The following is a 21,140-nucleotide window of genomic DNA, read 5'->3' as shown; positions in this document are numbered from 1 at the left end:
CGAGGACAGAAAGCGAGGTACACTTATACAGAATTCCTCAGCTTCTGAAGTCTTTGCAAAATGGAAATGATTACGGACGAAGGCACTTAAGACCAGCAACTGGAAACGTGTATGGAAAACTGCAAAAAGGTCACCGAACACTACTCAAGTCTGAAATTGTCAGCAGGCTAGGGATTAAACTTTCAGCACTTTAACACCGTTAGTTGCTGACAAATAGCTAGAACAAAACGAGGAGTTGATAAAGACGCAGGTTTATTTATTTAAGTAAAGAGTAAATAACAGCTCCAACTTCCTGAGTCCTTAACCCATTTTCTTCTTGCCCTATACACCAAGATTTTTTTTCATTTTATTTTTTAGACTTCGTAAACAGAATTATTTGCTCCGATATCTTGGCTAACTGAAATTGCTAGGTACTTTCCCATATAATTAAGTTATATCACTGACAGCATGCACATACAAATGGTTCAAATATTCTAGCAAGTGCAGACTGAAGTAGCACTGAGATACTTCTCTTTTTATTAGGGACAATGAAATTCCACGCATATCCCCGCCCACCATCTGTCAGTACAGCAATATTGACCAGAGTAAACCACAAAACGTATTTCTTAACGGTAAACCAAGGTATCTTTAGTTTTGACAAACTGCTAGCTTTGTAAGAAGGAAACAGGAGCCAGTGTCTTTATATAAAAGATTTCAGTTCCTTCTGCCTTCATGGATACTCAAACCTGGCTACATTTGATTCAGCTTACTCAAGAAGCACAGCATGAGTAGGAAGAATGAATAAGCAGATCATTTCGAGTCTGATTTAAAGAAAACTATTATACAGTAATAATCAACCATCTTACTCCCTAGGCATAAACTACAACCTATTCAGAACATGTCCAAAAGAAAAGTCAATGAAAAGCAGTATAAAGATGCAAAAACAAAACTCACCTCCTCCTGATCCAACATTTGTGTTTTCAGTTTTTCTACTAGTTGGCTCTGCTGATTAATTTCTTCATCCTGCAGTTGAATTAAGACTGTGTTCAATACACTGACAAATACCACTGAGAAAAAATAATCTAAGAGAAGGCAGCATCAGGCATCTAACCTTTCTATATTCTGAGACAATTAGACAACTCAAAGCAATAAACTTAAGAAATATTTTTGAATCACAGGCTGACCCATTTAGTATCTTAACATATACACCAAGTATAAAACATGCTTCAAGGACAAAATTCTTATGTCTGTGCTTTTACAAGTCTTCTCCAAGTTGTTCCAGCTTCCATTAAATAAATCAGATATAATTTAAAGATTTTTTTTCCATATTTAGTACTACTGCTTATGTTTGAAACTATGTTCAATGTATGCATATCTTATTTGAAAGTAAGGGGTTTTACTTCCGAATACCTTTTTTATTCCTTTTTTACTCATTATTTTCCTCCTTTTGGTATAGAGTTAATCCAAACTATCAGCTTGGAATGGCATACACCCAGAAAGCAGAAAAGCTATTGAAGATTCTCATGAGCTCTTCCTTCTTATTTTTCTATCTTTTTCCCCCCCATATGCACTTTTGCATTCAGTACACTTTTTAGTACTTTCAGCAAAGTGGGGAAAGGATGCTCACTTAGTACCAGATCAAGCAATTTTGATATTTCTTAATCAGAACTTCAGAAATAGAATAAGCACTCCTGGCAAATATTTAAACAAGCTGTGCTAACAAATGAAGACTGACAAATTAAGCATTACATAACGTAGCTCAAGAAGGATTTTCAAGATGTCTTACATTAAATAAGAATGAATAAGAATGGCATACCTTGTCATCCAGTTGTTTGTATAGTTTGGCAATTTCCTCCTCACATTTTCTTCTCTCAGCATCAGTGAAATTGCCAGTTACTCCAATTGTGGTTGCTGGTTTATCATTAACAATAGTAATATCCTTGTCCACTGCAAAAGCTTCTAAGTTGGCCTTCTCCTTGTCGAACTGTTCATCAACAGGTACAGTCTCCCCTTAAATAAAGAAATACAAAGCATTTTTACTTTGATAGGTAGCCATCTTTACTGCTAAACTGATCTACTACTTCCTGTTTAAGAGTATTTGTTCAGTTACACTTTTATCCCTTTATGTTCATTACCCCTTTTCTGATGAGAACACTTGTCTAACTTTGCATAAAAAATGCCACACATTAGTTAAGGCACTTCTCTGGTAAACTAACCAAATTCTTTAGTGCCTAATTACAAAACACTTTATGCAGTCCTTGGATGATATGGGCTCTTTCCAACATTCCAGTATCTTGTGTCAATATTCTTAAAGCATTATACTTAACTTTTCAGGTGTGGCCTCACACCATCTCTACACAAGACATTAAAAGAAAAAAAAAATCACATCTCTCTCAACTTAAGTGAGACCATTTTTTTTTTTAAATTTACTTTAAGATGTGGTGCAGGAGTTGTCTGCATGATTGCAGAGACATCTTCTAAAGCTGCAAACTCCAGAACATATCTGTAAATAGTTTCCATGTTTCTCTTTTCCTGAATTTATGGTTTCATAATTAACTTCCATTTTGCCAGACACTTCAATCAAAAAGAACTCAATCATTCAGAGAGGATGGGCACACATTATCTACTGTTAGCACTATTTTTTTTTGCCTACAGAAGTGTAGGAGCTATAAACAAGAACAAAACCTTATGAGACTGATGTGAATTAGAAAGAAAACTTTCATCAGTATCTGCAGTTATAATTTTATATATATATATATATATATATATATATATATATATATATATGTATTTGGGACGTATGTATGAGGAATGATATGCATTTTTAATAGTTTACCTAGGTCCAGTTCTTCTAGTAAATCAAGCATTGAAAAAGCTAATACCAACATACTTTCAGACATATTTACCAGTATGTGATTATTAAAAGCTGTTCCAGTGAAAAACAGAAAGCTCCAATGTCAACCTAACATCCTCAACTTAATATCCTAGCATTAATATTCTTATTTCTGTCTGACATGGGGTTCTTCAGTACTTTTGGTATCCTAAAGACCGAGTATCAGCTTTTCTGAAGTTTGCATAGAATTTCTTCTTACCATTCCGCCATCTGTTGAGTTCATTTTCTAGCCACTGTATGGTGTTACGTAGAGTCTTGTTTTTCTCTTTTTCTTTCTCATACTTTTTCTTCCATTGTTCTGCAGTGAGCTCGACATTGACACAAACTGTGTTCTTAATGGTCTTTGCTCTGCATAGGAAGACAGACTTCTGAAACTGCGTGTTTGTTTTTTAATTATTATTTGAAAAAAGAATGTAAGGCTTTTAAGTGAAACTTTCACATATTGCTGGTAAATGTGTAAACAACTTCTACCTCTTCCAAAAGGTTGTCTCTGCTCTGTGCCAACTCAATATTCTTTCAGTTGAATAGATACAACCATTAATGGACAGAGTAATACAATAAGCTTTGAGAAGACTGAAAAATCTCAAGCTCGTTGAGTTAGAAAAGATTCAGCTGTATACTTTCACCAGAGTTGGGACAGTGCACATCTTTGAATGAAGGGCAGCATTTACCGTATCTAAAAATACATTTCTCCAACATAACATAATACTTTTTTTAGGGTATAAATAATTTATTTTAAGGAACTGCTCATTTCAACTAAAAATCCAGTGACTAGATCTCCACTAACCAAAAGAGGTATATGAGTTGTAAAGTTCAAATGCATTTAATTCAGGCGACACACGGTCAGGTAAATCTCATCCAAATGCATCAGCTCTGGAGACAAAACTACAAGCACTAATACAACTATGTGAAGTTAACACGTAGCTTGTACATCAGTGCTGTACCTTGCTTATCTCAGTAACTCTTACGTATAGCCTTCTACCACCAAATAGCCCCCTCCCCAAAGATGAAAACAGAAGAAAGCTTAATGGTAGTTAGGAATGCGCCCCAGCATCCAGTATTATGACTCCTATAAGCATCTTTTGCAAAGTCTCATTGGGACCAATTATTACTGAAAGGCATAATTTCCTGCTAAGTTACGTAATATTTACTTAACCTTCAGTTACTACTCCTGAGGGTTTCACCATAAACTGAACATCCCCAGAAGGCTGAGATAATATACCAGACTAATTATGGTGACTGATATAGAAATACACTCCTGCAGCTCCTCCGGAAGTCAAAAGCAAGGAACAGTGAATCTACAGAGCTACAGTTGGAAGACATTTCCTGATATCTCATGCTAGAAATACTACGAGGGAAGGACTTCCTAGATTCCAGCAGACCAAACAAGAATTCCACTCCTACAGAATACAGTCATTACTAACACAGCTATTAAGTGCCTATATTCTGCCAGATTTTAAGGAGTTCTAAAGTCATCTAGTCTACTTTCCATTAGCAAAGTCTCTGAAAAGTTGAAAACTGTATTGTTGAACTAAAATGAAAGAGGTAAGCTAACAAAAAAACAGATGAAGTAAATGAAATGCTGATAGCTTTTGTAATCTGCTCCAGTAAATGCCATGATTAAATCTAGCATTCAGAAACTGGAATATTAAGGTGGAACGTTAACAAAAGTGTGGCAAAGACGACACACCTAACCAAATATCAGATTTTGAATAGGTACTTAAAAATTCAGTTACAAATTACATAGGAATTTACAAGTTACAAGTATTAACTCAAATGTTACTAGAATGCTAAGACAGGAAACAGACTAGAAAATGTAATTCAGTACACTATCAAAGAAAGGGCAGCAGACAACAGGCTCTGCCTTATATCTTCCTAACTCCAAGACTATACATTAAACTGCATTTTGAGCCAAACTATATGTGGTTCTTCTTGAAACAGCGGCTTCAGGATCCTGTGCAGTTTAAAGATTTTTATATAGATCACAACACTTAGCCACGTGTGCACTGCACTGAAGAATTAAGGAAAGTAAACACTAATTAATTAGGTTTAGGAATCTTGACTGAGTAGCAGTAAATTCTGCATTTATTTCTGAGTTTAGTGAGAACAAAGTATTGAGCTACACTTACATGTGCAATCAATTAGCAGTTAAGATCTCAAACTACATGTTTTTTAAGAATGGACTTTGTTTATTTTTAGAGGTTTACTTTATCAGTTGTTGTTAGGCAGGATACACATACACAATGCACACTGCGCTTGCTTTTCTTGTGAAATTCTGTTTCTTGTCCCTCTTAAGTCATTTACTCACCTTTGGCCAAAGAGAAGAGTAGATTTAGTTTCAGATTCATTGTATGAAGACGGAGAACAGCAAATAACAATAGTGGTTCTGCAATTACCACCTAGTGAATCTTGAAGGATTCTAGTCATCTTGCTATCACGATATGGAACATAAGTCTACCAAGAAAACAGTTAAATGAATCAGTTACAGTTTTTCAGACATGTTATTTAATTTGTTGAAGAGCTATGTTTTATCTAGGTATAGCCTCATTAGAAAGATTAAATTCTACTTTAATTCATAAAGCATGCAGTTTTATGAATTCATGAAGTTTGTACAGGATGACAAAATCTTTTCACATTTGTTAACTTCCTGAGTACAAATAAATTTTTTGGTGTGTTTAGGTCCCTTAAATACAACTTTTTTATTCATCAGTGACAACACAGTACAAGAGTAACATTTGTTTGCAATGTATTGGTGTAACTGGATTAGTTTAAGAGACTCCACACACATCACTGAGATCAGTGAAGAAATTCTTTATAGTATATTGTACAGATACAAGCCTTTAACCTTGAAGCATAAAAAAACACTTACACTGCTTTCAGCCAAAGCTGAGATGACATTTCCAAGAGCAGATAAAGACTTGTTGATGTTCTTAGCTTCATCCAACACAGCACCTTCTGCTCCAGTTTTACTAACCTATACAATATTTTAGTAAGTTACTAGATACATCTGCAAGAAAATCTTCCACATTTAATACAAAACTTGAATAATTTCCTCACTTTTAAGTCAGTCTTCCTTACTTATAAGGCTTATGTATTCATAAGCCAGCTGCATTAGAATAAGCAAATTATTCCTCAAACCCCATCCCTGATTCACCCTTAGTCCAGTGGTCAACCTTAAAAAACAAGCCAAATGCCCATGAAAAACACTACCACACAACCCACGCTGAATATAGCAGGGCATCTTATTAGCAAGAAAACCAAAACAAAGCCTTATGAGAACACAGACTTTAAATGATGAATTTGACCTACAGGAACGCTCTAGGAACTTCTGTAGGCATCAGCAAAAACGTGGAAAAAAGTTATGTCCCGACAATTCTATTTAACTTAGCTCTTCTGCCTCACAGCCGAATTTGACTCATGGTTCTATAACCCTGCTTTTACTATTCTTCTCATCAAGCTGTGATCATGAACACAAATAAACAATTCTATTTGCTTATGGTTAAGGTAACCCAAAACAAGGCATGAAAAACTCATTTCTTTCAAGAGGACTTGCAAAATTGCAAAACAAAAGTTTGTAATATATGTTGAAAGGAACAAGGCTACAGAGAATGGAGATCTGCATCAGGAATGCAGCCTGATCCTTTAAAGTTTGTTTTCACTTTAGTACTTCCAGTTTCATTCTTATTAAAAAAAACTAAAACAGATGACCACGAAGAAACATTCAGAATAAAGAAAGGATCAAAGATGACAATGTTATAGAACAATGTCAAAGGCAACACTAAGCAGGACAGACTGGAGACAAATAAGAATAATCCCAGAAGGAAAGAAGGAATAACATCAAAAATTTAGGTCTTAAAAAGGTAAGTTACAGTAAGAAGGGTAACAGTAGTATAGAATAAGCAACATGGTACGTGATGTTTCCTTCCCTTCTTTAAACCACTAACACAGGAAAGCAATCTGTCATTTTAATGTTCATCAGAATTTCAAAATAAGGAACTTGGTACCACTACAAAAGAAAATGTAGATATCCCATATCCATAAATACCCTTTTGACTCCAGTACCTGTCTAGCCAACACACCTATACTGTTTTTCTTGCTCTCAGATACTGAGATTGAACTCTAGCCTACTTCACCACCCTGTTCCATATTTACAAGCCCTCACTCCAGAAATGCAAATATGCTTAGAGGTAGTATTTAACAGCCAGTAAAGACTAGGACCCCATTTCAAGATCAAAGTTAAAAAACAATTCACAGATGACAACTGAACAGTCAGTATTACATTACTGGAAAGTGTTCAATTGTGAAAAATAGATCATTCTTTAAAGCTGGAAAAGGAATGTAACGTTACCTTTTCACTACCTGCCAAATCCACAAGGTAAAGCTTTCCACTTAGCTTCTGTTCTGTTTGAGTATTCTCTTGTTTTACATTAATAAGAAAAATACTATGACTTCGAGAGCTGTGTTCATTCATATCTATAAGAAGAAATACATAAATTGTCAAAAATACTTGTACAACCACTCTAACTTCACTAAATAGTATCTTCCCAACAGAGAAGCAAGGAATTTAAAGCAAATGAAACTGTACGCAGTATTCTCCCCACGACAGTAGAGGCAGCAAGCAATGGTACCACCTAAGTGAGTAACAAAGATCCAGTCTCCGTTGGGCTTCTATTAATACCACAAACATGCTGATAAGGTTGGCTAGCCTGTCAACTATGGATGTCACACTTAATATACCGTATTAGAGCAAAAGGCACACATTCACTATGATACCACAGCACTTTGTTTGCAGTATATTGCATTTAATAGTTTCATGAAAATTTGAACTAGATGGCCAAATTCTCTCATCTCTTTCTGGTTTAAATACTTACTGCCCCCCTCTACTGTGAGGCATGCAGGGTAAAAACTCATATTGAACCTGAATTATTTTAAATCATTAACAAAATCTAAGCTGACTGCAATCTAAATGATGATGTTTGTCTACTTCTTCCTTTTAACTGTAAACCTTTCATAGGCTTAAAAGGACCAGCTAACTGATGCCACAGAAGCAGCTCAACATGAAAGAACACCCTTCTTTACAGATTTCTGCTATTTCTCTGTTGCTTAGCCTGGTCCCCATTTCAGAAGCTGACCACCTACGAGCAATAAAGCAAAAGAGAACTTTTGCATTATCAGATTTTTTTTAATTCCCAATTCTGAACCAAAGAAATGGGATTATTTTTTTTTTACTGCATGTTCTTTCTTCTCCTAAATAAATGGGAAGAATAACTGACAAACCTCCGTCATTTTCTAATCCTGATTCTTATGGAGTTCGAAGACCTATGACGTGACTCCTTGCAACTCAGCTGCATGCCTCAGGCCAAAAAGCTTCGGACAAAGGGATGCTGCTTAAATCTGCAGCGTGTCTGAATATATATTCTGATCAGCTCTTCTTAGAAGTTGCAACAAAATTGACGAACTGTAGTTGAGCCACTGTGCCTTACTTGCAGATACATAGGTTAATTGTAACTCCCCAAGCTGGTATTCTGCACTATTCCTAACACAGAACTAAACTTTTTCCTCTAATGATTCAGAGCTCTTCACTGATCACTTAACTTCTCTTCCCAATCCAAGCCTAAGTAATAGCATCTAACAAGAAACAAATTGAAAGACTTGTTTCTTAAGAGACATGCCGAAACTGCTTGCATTAGACCTTTAAAACACCATGATTTAGTTCACCATTTTAGTCTTCCCCACTTTTTGAGATATACCAGAAGGCAAACAATAAAGCACTAAAGGAGATAAGGATAACACTTACTTGTAACTGCTACATGTCGGTTTGACTTTCCTTCATCTATAGTATCCATAACTTCTTCTGGACTACATACAAAACGCTCTGTGCAACCCTTTAAAAAACAGCAAAACAAAGGGTAAAGTACCAACAAGCCAGAAGTAAAAGGTGTACACTAGAAGAGTAAGAGACCAAAATGGTATCAGACCGACACTAACCTTTACATAGGGAACTCTATTTTTGTCTTCATGAACAGAAAGATTGGTCTTTGAAACTGGAAGAGAAAAAGTTCTAAAGCTAAGGCATCTATGATTTTTTTTGCAAAACAAATGAGACATTTACTACAAGTCACAGATGTTATTTTTCAGCAACTTTTCAAAACTAAACATACATTAAACAACCACTACTTCAGCTTTAGTTGCATCATACAGATTAGCTGCATGCTTTCTCATTTTGATGTACCTCTAACATACAGGTTACTATTAGCACACCGCATATTTATCTTAGTATCACACTACAGCTTTTTTTTTTTTTTTAAACATTTCTCTCCAGACAGATTTACTTGCTATGTTCAATAATAGAAGGCTTACCATCCAAAAGGTCCCTTATTTTATCCAAGTATATTTCAAAATATGACACCTAGAAGTGTGGAGGGAAATAAAGATACAGCATAAGAAAGCAAAAAACACTTAACTTTTCAACCACAGAGATCCAGTATGATTATTATGAACTAAAATACACCTTTAGGAAGAAAATATTTTGATCAAAAGCTTCAAGCACTATCAGCACTTCCACTGGTTATCAAGATAACTACCATCAACATTTAATGGAAACGAGATTGAAGTGTTAACTCAGTTCTTTAAGAAGTGCCAGTTACTTCTGAAATAACATTTAGATTTTCCAAGTTACAGGCATTCAAAACAGATACAGAACATCCATTTAACCAGACTACTTCTAGCTGTAAGAGATTAAATAATTAACACAGGAAAGTTTACCTTAATATGAAATTCAAGATTCTCATCCATAGAGTAAATATAATTAAAAATGTCTTGCACTATTCTTGGAATAATTCCCATTCCATCTGGGTCGTGAAGCTTCCCCTTATTAGAAAGGAAAACAACAAAACATTCATACTTAATCCAACAGCACCACGTACTTGAAGGAGAAACAAAAAGTCAGACAAGCTAATTTTAAAATGCTGGCAGGTACAGTGTACTTATGTTATCTGTAGAGGAAATGTTTGACTTGCCATTTAGGCCCAGCTTTTGCCAGGAGCGAAAAGATCAGCTTCAGAAGTCTCCCAAACAGCTAAAAAGTGAGAAATCCACCACGAACAATATTCATGTGTTTCTAAAGCCAGCTACTGAGGGCTGAATAAATACAGTAATTGCCATTCCCAGTCCTGAAAAACATTTTGGGTATCAAAATGTTGCAATGGAAAGAAAAAGAAAAAGAAAAGGAAAGATCTGGATGCCCCATCTCTGCAAGTGTTCAAGGTTAGGTTGGACAGGGCTTTGGGCAACCTGATCTATTGGAAGATTTCCATGCCTGTGGCAGGGGGAGCTGACACTAGATGGGTCTTTAAAGGTTCCTTCCAACCCAAACCATTCTGATTCTACAAGAACAAGTTGACATCTCTCTAGGAAAATAAGATTATTGTGGTGAAAATAGATGACAGTGATATTAAGATAAAATTATTTCAAGATTTCTTACTTCCATAGTGTGTGTCTTTCCAGATGATGTTTGCCCGTAAGCAAATATTGTACCATTGTATCCCTCAAGTACATCTAGAGGGAAAGAGTATTTTCATTAGGGTTAATTTCCTTTAGAAGAAGGAAAGTCAAATGAAATAGAAACAGAAGCAGACAGTTTCTAATACATTTATCAAGTTAAATCATTCCATGTTTGGGAACTCAGTGTGAGATGGGGACGATGTTCCTCCCTACCCCTTTAAAAGTACAAAGCCACCACTGACTCCATTTTAGAAGTTTACTCTATTAGATTCCTTCAGCCATAAAAATCCAAGATTTCAGAGTCAGGAACAAAAAGGAAATCAATACCACTGCTGGGTTGAACAGATTGCCTTTGACAAATCAGAGGAAGAAATCATACATTAGAATGTTACAGCATTTGCTGCCTTCACAGTAAAGTTTAAGTGTCGGATCGTTAAGGCAATAGGCTATGCCCTAAGTTTCAAGCACCTTACTCTTCAGCCATAGGTTCGTATTTTACATCATGAATGAACCAACCTGAAGTTTTAAATTGAGGGGTAAGGCCGTTTTGTTTGTTTATTTAAAAGTCAGTTACTGTGGAATCACATCCAACAAGCAAACAAAGGGAAACAAAGATTAGATTTTTAGATGGAGGAAGAGGAGCAAAGGGGCTGGGTACAATTCTTCGTTAACTCCATTTTTTAAGGAACAAACTTCTGATCTAATCCTGATTACTATTTAACTCACTGAAGAGTTAATGTTTGCAGGAGCATGGATTTTTAACAGCAGTTTACTTTTCTGATGATTAATACGAGTCTGAAAAAGAATCACATCAAAAGTCTTCTTTAAACTGTGTATTAAATAAAAAAAGCTAAGAAAAGATCAATAATCTACACATGGTTTCTCAAGTTTCCTTTCATCTTATATTCCTCCAAACTAAAACAATTGTAGGATGTTTTCCAATATCAATAAATAAAAAAAAGCTACAAGTTATTTTCAAACAAAAGACACTTTTATTAATTTCATGCCAATTATTTTGAACAATCTTTTGCAGAGATTTTTAAAAATATAACGACAGGTAAATATTATCAAACATTGCAAACAACTGAAACAGCATTTTTTAGCGCTGACATAACAGCTCGACTACAGGATGATTTTATACTGTTATGAACCGTGTTGGCTCTTATTAAATAATCTGAAGGTAAAAGGAAGCAAGAGAAGTATTAATTTTCAACATCAAAATCCACGCAAATATGACACAGTTTGTTCCACCTTACCTTTGACAATCTTTTTAGCACAATCATTGTATACTTGTTCCTGTGATGTGTTTGACTGGAATACACGGTCAAATATATATGGCTTGGACTGTAGAAAGAGACACAGAAGAATTACTTAAAAAAAATCCTGTAAGTACAACTGAAAGGTGTTTGTTCATATAGTTTAGAAGTAGCCTATTCGGTCTCAGTCCAATCTTATGTTTTATTTTAAGCACTTCAAGGCTGTAGTGAGGAAATCGGCTTATGTATGTGTATGTGTTGCCTAACTCATCTCACGCTTGCCTACAAATAAGGCCTTGAATTAAATATATTTGGTTTCAAAGTGCAACCTAAAGAGTTCTCCAAAACTACCCTGCCATATGACTTCAACTTACTTGATTTACGATGTAAACCAATGCCTAGTCTGTACATCTGAGAACCCTTTATTGTCTTCCTTATTCTCTTCCACTCCTCTGGTAGTGTGTTTACTCTGGTAAACCCAAATTACCGAGAACAACTTACACCACATCACACAGAATAGCTGTCGTCATAATATTTGTTAAAAACCTCAAACCAAAAGAAACACTGAGATCACCTACAGTCAGCACAAGAACTATTTCTCCATACACAATAACCCTACAATAAAGCTCCATAAACAGAAGGAAAAGGCCATTTTGGGGGAAGGAAACCTTTCACAGAAGACTCATTTCAGAAGACCCCAGAAGAGGAAGCTCTGACATAGCTTTCTGAGAGGAATGTTGGATTTTTATAACAATTATAACCAGCTGACAGACCATTAGGATATGAATTATTATGCTGATCTTAAGCTGAAATTTTCATAGCATTTTTGGACCTTGATTTAGCATCTCCGCAGATAGCTGAGGTTTACACAGGTTCTAAATCAGTTTCTACTGCTAAGTTCACTGTAACTGATAAGTGCTCCATTTTGCCTAAATTTAATTCATCAACATCCTTTCCCTCCCCCAAGGATACTCTGGAACTGCCTCCCTGGCAGAGAAACAAGTCTAGTTTCCATCTTTCACCCACCCACCACATTCCCCAGCCTGACCTTCCATTTGCCTTTTAATAACATCTAGCAGAACACCAAACAAAGCTTGTTAGATCCAACGCGTATCCATCTGCTTAGAGGGCTTGAATTCAGATAGATGAACTCCCTCTTGGAAAAAAGAAAATAATTACAGAGTTCACAGTGTAAATATGCTTAAGAAACCACAAGACTCAGTGGGCAGAAACTATCCCTAAGGTGCTAAAGTCTGCCAGAACCTTTCTTTCACAGGATGGAAAACACAAGCCTTCCCAATTACTCATTTTAGCTTTGAACGCACCTCCAATTCTTATGTTCTAGAGGTAGAATAGATGCCACTATATACACTAGAAGACAAACAACCAACAAGTCCAAGTAACCCTGAGGTAAGAAAATAAAGGCTGAGAACATGTTATGTAAAAAGGTTAAGTCACTGCAGAAAAGATAGCATTAGTTATAAGTCTCTCTCATTAGCAGCTATAATTTCAGAAAGCCTTCAACTTCACTGCAAGTAACACTATCACAAAACTTTTGGCAGATTTGTTTCACGCTCAGGTTCATCTGTGTGTTTGTATGCACAGAAGTAATACCCATTTTGGAAGAACATGCTTACCGTTATACAGTGGAAAAATCGAGTGGGGAAAGCAAGCGCCCGACATCAGTGGTGCGGCTGATAACTAGCAGGAAGGGATATCACCCAGACAGACGCTGCCAGGCCATGTGAACCACGTTACATTCGACAAGGCCAAGCACCAGGTCCTGCACCTGGGTTTGGGCAATCACCAGTATCCATCTAGACCGAGTGATGAATAGGTTGGGAGCAGCCCTGCAGAAAAGGATTTGTTGCTACTGGAGGATGAAGAACTAGATATGAGCCGGCAATGCACACTTGCAGCCCAGAAAGCCAACGGTACCTTGGGCTGTATAAGAATCGTGTCCTGCAGCTCTGGAGCACAATTCTCCCCCTCTACTTTGCTCATTTGAGACCCCACCTGGAGCGCTGTGTTCAGCTCCAGGGTCCACAGAGCAAGACTGACGGGGGCCCGTTACCTGGAGCTGTTAGAGTAAGTCCAGAGGAGGCCACAAGGATGATGAGAGATCTGGAGCACCTCTCCTGTGAAGACAGGCTGAGGGAGCTGGGGCTGTTCAGCCTGGAGAAGACGAGGCTCCGGGGAGACCTTACAGCGGTCTTTCAATGTTAATCGGGTTAATAGGAAAGATGGGGAGAGACTCTTTACCAGCGTGTGTAGTGACAACACATTTTTAAACTAAGAAAAATAGCAGATTTAGATTGGACAGAAGAAATCAATGAGGGTGGTGAGGCACTGGTACAGTTTGCTCCGAGAAAGCGTGGATGCCCCATCCCTGGAGGTGTTCAGGCAGGCTGGATGGGGCTTTGGGCAGCTTGGTCTAGTTGGAGACGTCCCTGCCCACAGCAGAGAGCCTGGACTAGATGATCTGTATAGGTCCCTCCCAACCTAAACCATCCTGTGATTCTATGATCATTGCAAATAATCTGTGCAACATAAAATTTGTTTAAATCGTTAAATTCTCCAAACTATTACTCTTGAAAATATTTAGATAATAATTCCAATTAAGTTGCATCTTATTAAAATTTCCAAATATTTTAGAATAATTAGGGAACGTTCATGGACAGAATCTTCTGACGGTTTATGCAGCTACTATTAACAACACCATCTTCTCACAGATCCCAACACAACTTATCTTTGCTGTCCCCAACTGAGCATGACAGCTATGAGAACAGAAAAGTACATTGAAATGCAAACATTTTCCATATTATATGTATTTGAATGTACACACATTTTGTATATTACTACAGAATATATCCAATGCCAAACAGCAATTTTTTATTCCCTTCAAAGAAATCCAGCTAAAAAGAACTAAATGAATGAAACCAGCCCACTTTCCAGTACAGGAAGATGCCTTGTTTATAAAGTACAGTAGGCAAGAACTGAGCTGGTCTGTAACTATCCTGCAATCTACTGGTTCTGAAAAGCTTTGCTTCTCTAAGTTTTAAACACTGTTCAGAGGCAAGGTTCTCCCCCCACACATACACTCTTCTTCTGGCAAGCAAACGTTGAATGACTTACACTCTTCTTTTTCATCTGTGTAAAAGGAAAATTGCGTTTACTAACTCAAGACTAATCCCTAGACACAGAATACTTTGAGACTAGTTACTCTAATTCGGCTGTTCTCTTATGAAGGCATCTGAATGGTAACTTGAGAGTATCTCATAATTACTGTCTCTTTTGGTTTACGAAATGTTAATATAAAGAATAGCGCATACGATGAATGCCATAGATTAGTAAGACGAGGAAGTCAAGCTGCAAGGACCTCACGCAGGCAATAATGCCTTTAATTGGAATTTGTCATGTGCCTCGCAGCTTTCCCTGTATAAATAAAAGAGATCAATCTCCCTCAACAACCGCTACCAACTACAAAAATTAATTACAACCAAAAGAATCCTCAAAAACAGCCCTGTTCATACCCCATCCCTTGCGGGTGGTACGTGGTATATTTGTTTACATGCCCTCAGCATTACACTTTTCTAGATGAAGCTCGAATACAACTTCAAAGCATTCAAAACCCCAATTACATACTTTCCTCCCCTCCCAGACTGCAGTACATTTCTTTATCACACCTATGACAAGCCCACATCAGAGGTATGTCCCTACTCCATCATTACTGAATCAATACCTCACCAAGTAGGTTTAACCAAGCAGGTTCCTGGATAATTACGTTTTAAGAATAGAAGTTACTCCCACCTAGTGTGGTTTCACATCAATGACATCTGCATACCATGTCTTATCGCTGCTCTTACAGTCTACTTTCTGCTGTAAACAAAGGAGGAATAGTATCACACAGATTACCCTGCCCTAGAAAGCCTGGTCATTACCTTTAAGGGATTAATCAAGACAGATTGAAGTGTCAGATATTTTTTTTCCTGTATCAGATGCCTTTTCTTGCCCAAGAAGTAAACAGTTGGATGATACGAAGGCAATGAAAACACAGGAGGCCAAAGCAGCATTACCACAAGGTATCCACAGCGGTGGTAGTAATATATTGTCACTAGTGGGATATGATGCTGCTTTGACATACTCCAGAAATTTTCAGCAACCCTACAAAAAAGATTTAAACATGTGCCCTATAATTGACACAAAGCATCAAGCAACCAAGCAGAGCCTCTGACTTCCTCTCTCCAGAGAGGGGATTTAACACTTACATTCACTCCTTGCCTGGCGTTTGTTCTGCTATCAGCCACCAGACAGCTCTCGTAGCTCTTTGTACTAACGGAGGTTGTCCCACAGCAAGAACTTTGCGAGCACTCCACAGCCCTCAGAAAGTACCTCTGCCAACATGACTGAAGCGGTAGCTGAACTGAACACAGGGTTTACATTCAAACAGAGAGTTTTGCAGTTAAAGACCAGTTGTTTTCCTCCACTCGCTAGAACAGACTGCTGAAACACCGTCATACGTGCCCTCATTTCACCTTGGAGGGAGGCTGAAGCAAGAAGTAACGGACCTACCTCTCACCTTTACGTTTTGCAACTTTAATATTCTTCCCAGGAGCACAAAATACATGAAAAGAAAAGGCCCACACTGCATGATCTCTGGAAAGTATGATGTCAAATACCTGACTCAGTTCTTCCCATCGCTAAGCTAAGGTATTACTGCTCGAACACACCTACCAGTGCTTTCTTCTTGTCCTAGCTCTATGCTTAGGAAACTGCAGCTGATACAGAACAGTTAGTGAACCTCAGCTCTGCCTGCCCCATTTTTCTTATTTCTGTGCAAATATTGCAATTCAAGTATCAACATGAATACAGTTAATTTTTACAGCAGTTATTTATTGAAGAAGGACTAAAACATGAGATTTTTTTAAAAAAAAGTGACTGGAAACTCAATTTCCAGCACGAAAACAGAAGTTTTGGAACAAGAGTTTCAGCAAAGCTTTGCTTTAGCATAATGTTTCTTCTAAAGAGAAAAGTCCATGCTGCTGGCATAAAAACAGTCATTGAATTTCAGAACGAAAGATAAAGATGAGACAAGTGAGGTGTTTTAAACAAGCGGTACAGCAACCACTGAGCATCATCCTTTAAATATTACTGTAAGCTAAAGTATTTGCTTTCTGTTAAATTGTTACACACCGATATCCTCTGAAAAACGTCTCAATTATCCACCATTTCACAGAAGTATTAAAAAACAACACTGAAAGAACACCATTGTTTCAGCTACAGATAGTTATTTTCTATTTATGTTTGAAGTTGTACTGCAAGCACTAATTATTTTGTGTTTCTAGTTAAGCGTGTACTTTCTTTCACACTAGCAAATAACACAAAAGTTTTTTCAAGAACGTACTTTGCTTCTTGCATTGACATGGTCCAGCACAGCCTTTCCTGCAGCAATGCACATGAATTACATTTTCCTTTTGAATAATCTTGTGCCAAAAGCTCCAGTAATAACAAGTGATCTTCATTAATCTGATTCTAATGCAAGTTAAACCTAGCTTTGCTCTCATTTACTATCCAATATTAGTTTAAAAGGCAACAAAAGAGAAAGCTAAATGTCTCGAATTCTTCACAGGGGTTACAGCTTACCTCTAGAAAACAGTACTCTATACAAATATGAAAATACAGGCAGGTAAGTCAGATTTTTTTCTTAAAAACCATAGAAATAGTTAATATACTATCATAATGACTTGAAACATCTGGAGGGCAGAGGGATACCGCCTATTTGTGTGACTGCCCATAACACCTCACCGCTTCAGTCATTTGCTCTCAGTTTAGGTGTCAGTCCGAAAAAGACTAAGTGTGACTGTATTCAGTGATTTATCTTTTGGACAGTTGTAAGATAAGCAAGACTAGGTATAGAAATATTTTTTAAAAAGGTACAGAAACCTATGCAGAACTACAAAGTTATCCAGTCTCAAGTAGTTTTACATTTAAAAAAAACACAAAGGACAATCACACCTATTATAACTTTGCTGTTCCTCCTTGTTCCATCTTATTCAAAAGCCTGAAACTCATCAGCAAATTCCTATCAACTGTAGCATAAAGGTAGATTTATGATGTTTAACATAAACATCACATACTCATAACAAGCCACCTCATTGTCCATTTTAAAAGACGCCTTTTATTTACTTAAAAAGAACCATTTAAAAATACTTTGTCATGTATTAAAATAGAAAAAAACTCCTTTAAATTAATAATGTAAAAGCTCTTTACTAGCTTAAAAAAGAAAAAGTTAACTTGTGGAGGGATAGCAGTTTGTTCCAAAGTCTACTCTTCGGAACAGACCGACACCACACATCCCCTCAAATTGCTGCTATGCACTAGCCACAATTAAAACAAGCATTTTATCTAACACAGATGAAAACAACTCACTTGTCCAGAAAGACAACCATGCCGTAATTACACAGGAGCTAGGAAAAGAAGGGGGAAGGGAGGACAGATAGTTCAGAGATGACAGGGGAGTCAAGGAGGGAGGAGGGAAAGGGTTTGGCTATAGTCACTGATCTGCCTCCCCACCCTCCTCCACAGAGGAGTCAAATCCGCAGTCTGCTACACGCTCTGCTTCCACTGCCTCCTGGCTTCCACCTCCTATCTGCCATTCCAGGCAACTCCCAAATATTATTAAAGAAGTCCTCACTGTTTCAGCATAGACTTGAAAGGTGAAAGTCCTTTGGGCTACTCAGTTCGAGGCAGCTAAGGAAAGCAGCTATAAAAGTGGCTCAGCTGCTGTTCAACAGGCAGCCAAAATCACTTGCATGAATAAATACGGAAATCAATCAGCTGATGGCAACCAAACATTCAGCCTGTGGAGGAATGTTTTTAGAAACTGTTTCATGAGAAGACCTGTTTCTGCTACCATCCTCTCTTTGGCAATTCCACAACACACAGGAGAGGTGGTTGACTACATTGTTAAGTCGGAGGGTCCAAGACTTTACAAGCTCTGTCAACTTCTTTTTTAAAAAAAGTCCATGGGTTAAAGTAATTGCCTGAACAGTTTTAGATAATCTAGTTCCAACTTCGAGAACATCAATCTTGTCATATATCCACTATTATAAAAAAAAGTCAAAACCCACAAGAAATCAATCCTATATTAAGATTTTCTGAAATAAAATTCAAATACTGCCGCTGCTACCCAACCTAATAATTTTGGGTGATTATCTTTCCAAAGTCAGGCACAGCAAGTCCTGCATCTGGGACCACTGAAGGATTTTTTAGTTTTAACCAATGCAGAAAACACCAAAGGGAAATTTTAACTCTAAATATTAATTCCCTGCCAAGTCCCAGCAGAGAGCCCCACATGATCCCTCTGGAGCACACCATCAGACTGTTCTACACAGATTTAGAGCTATCTCAGCCTAATTTACATTTTAGATATTTTTTAAAGTGTATTTAAAGAGTATGTAAGCAATGTAAGTTTTTCTTGGTCTCTCTAGCCCATGAACTACTTTAAGAAGATGTGGAAAAATTGTTTAAAAAAAGTCTGAGAACATCAAGATTTCTAAAACTAATCTTGTATTTTAAGCAGAACATACACTGTCATATTGAATGGATACTCATTGATTGAAGTGAGATCACTTATTCTAATTAAGTTTTCCATTTTCCAGGCTTGGTTCCTTACTCTGAGGAGTTTACCTGTATAGCTTAAGTAAGAGATATACTCCAACACACTGACTTGCCAACTGAAATAAGTCTCAAATTACCTTATTTCATGAACTTGCTGCCCTTCTTGTAGCTCCAGACTCATGGAATTCTGTATTTTATTGACAATTTTGTTGAACTTTAACAAACTAATATTTAGTAATTGATACTAAAAAGGAGTACATTACTAGATTGCCTCGCTTCGACTTCAGGTACAGTGAAAAAGGAAGCTACTGTTGGGAGTCTCAAAAAACAGTATCCCAAAGACTAAATTTAAGTCTGATTGTAACTGAAGTCTCCAAGTTACTTTCTGCAATGCAAAACCGACAATATCTCTTGAGAGAAAAGTATTTCTATAAAAACACAAGTCAAAAGTTTGCAAAAATAAACACTGTGAATAAAGCACTTGCACAACGCTAACCAAACCAAGCAATGAACTCCCGCATTTTAAATTCTAGCTCCCCTCTGTAGCTAAATATGACACTCTGAACAAAAAGGAGAGGATTATCTTCTCCCCTGCAAGATTCTGATTGTTTTATAACAGGCCTCATACTTCACAAGGCAGCTTAATTAAAACGCATTTATAAGCGTGTAATAAGCCAAATGATCTCAGTTTATTCTGGTTTGAGAAAAAAAAAAAAAAAAAAGTTATCGGCCGATGACTGATTTACAGACGAGGAGCCCCGACGAGCTGGAGCCCGCATTGTTCCGCGTTTCTTCGCACAAAACCTCTCCTCAGGCGGCCGGGTCTGTGGCAGCAGCTCCGGTACTTGCACTTTGAAGGCGTTCGGCGGCCAAACCCCCTGCGGCCGCCCAGGCCAGGGGACACCCCGCAGGACACGGCGCCTCCCGGCCGCCCCGACGGCTCCAGCAGCGCCTCAGGGTGCGGGGCTGGAGCCTCCCCGGCCCGCTGCCCCCCGCCCGCCCCACAGTCGCCTCATGGCCGCCTCCTCCTGCCCCCTGCCCCTCCGTGCCCACCCCCGGCCCCCATCCCCAACCCCGCCCGACCCCCCCGTGCCGGGCTGCCCCTCACCGCGATGACGACGGTGTCCTCGCCCTGGAACTTGGCGATGTACTTGTCGCCGCGGGTCACCTCGGACTCGTTGAGGGGCCTGAAGCGGCACATCACTTTGATGTTACACTCCGCCGGGTCCGCCATCTTAGGGCGCCGCCGCCCGCGGGGCGCTCAGCTCGGCTCGGCTCCGCTCCGCTCGGCCTCCGCCGCTGTCCCCACCCCTCACCGCCACCGTCCGGCTCCGGGCAGGGTCTCTCAAGACACCTCCGCCGCTGGGAGGCCCGAGTCCGCCCGGGCAGAGGGGAACGGGGAACACGGAAGGGCCCTGGCCGGCCGCCGCCTCCCGCTCTCACTCCCGCCCCAATATGGCAGCCATGGCGGCGCCCGATGCCGGCGAGGCCCGGCACCGCCCCCTCCCCCCTCCCCTCCCCGGGCAGAGCAGGGGGGTGACGTCACCCTCCGCAGAGCCCCGCCCCACCGCCCTCCTGGGGGCGGGCTCGGGGTGACGCGGGAGCGCTAGGGCGCAGGCGCCAAGACTGCTGTGAGGGAGGGGCGGGGCTTCGGTGAGGGGCTTGGCTCTGTGAGGGGCGGGGCTCCCTGAGGAAGGGGGGAGCCGTGAGGGGGGCCTCACACGGGCCCTGCCCACATTTTGGGGGGAGTTGGGTTTGGTCAGGGAATTCGGAGTGTGAGGTGAAGGCTTCCAGCAGGAGGTGGATGTTGAAACCCACATCCACATTTCGTGGATCCTCACCTGTGTTTAAGTGTTACAGCCGCCCTTTGGTGTTTTCCGCGGTGATCA

General features: G+C 38.8%; 1 protein-coding gene across 2 annotated transcripts in view; it reads right to left on the bottom strand.

Moving 5' to 3' along the window:
• The window catches only part of KIF5B (kinesin family member 5B), a 35,647-nt gene extending 14,875 nt beyond the window's left edge, over window positions 1-20,772 (bottom strand). Inside the window, exons 1-13 of one of the 2 annotated variants that reach the window (XM_035545564.1) lie at window positions 20,360-20,772; window positions 11,632-11,719; window positions 10,356-10,429; window positions 9,638-9,742; window positions 9,233-9,281; window positions 8,861-8,916; window positions 8,670-8,757; window positions 7,221-7,345; window positions 5,742-5,846; window positions 5,181-5,326; window positions 3,072-3,220; window positions 1,796-1,989; window positions 934-1,002 (exon numbers count right to left, since the gene is read on the bottom strand). In XM_035545564.1, coding sequence (XP_035401457.1) covers window positions 934-1,002; window positions 1,796-1,989; window positions 3,072-3,220; window positions 5,181-5,326; window positions 5,742-5,846; window positions 7,221-7,345; window positions 8,670-8,757; window positions 8,861-8,916; window positions 9,233-9,281; window positions 9,638-9,742; window positions 10,356-10,429; window positions 11,632-11,719; window positions 20,360-20,485 — 1,374 coding nt within the window. In that variant the 5' untranslated portion in view covers window positions 20,486-20,772. The remainder of the gene's footprint in view (window positions 1-933; window positions 1,003-1,795; window positions 1,990-3,071; window positions 3,221-5,180; window positions 5,327-5,741; window positions 5,847-7,220; window positions 7,346-8,669; window positions 8,758-8,860; window positions 8,917-9,232; window positions 9,282-9,637; window positions 9,743-10,355; window positions 10,430-11,631; window positions 11,720-20,359) is intronic. The other variant, XM_035545565.2, reaches the window with a different exon arrangement.
• Between the last annotated feature and the right edge of the window lie 368 nt (window positions 20,773-21,140).

This window comes from Cygnus atratus, chromosome 2, assembly GCF_013377495.2.
Source record: "Cygnus atratus isolate AKBS03 ecotype Queensland, Australia chromosome 2, CAtr_DNAZoo_HiC_assembly, whole genome shotgun sequence".
Lineage (NCBI taxonomy): Eukaryota > Metazoa > Chordata > Aves > Anseriformes > Anatidae > Cygnus > Cygnus atratus.
This window is presented reverse-complemented; position numbering and strand designations above follow the sequence as displayed.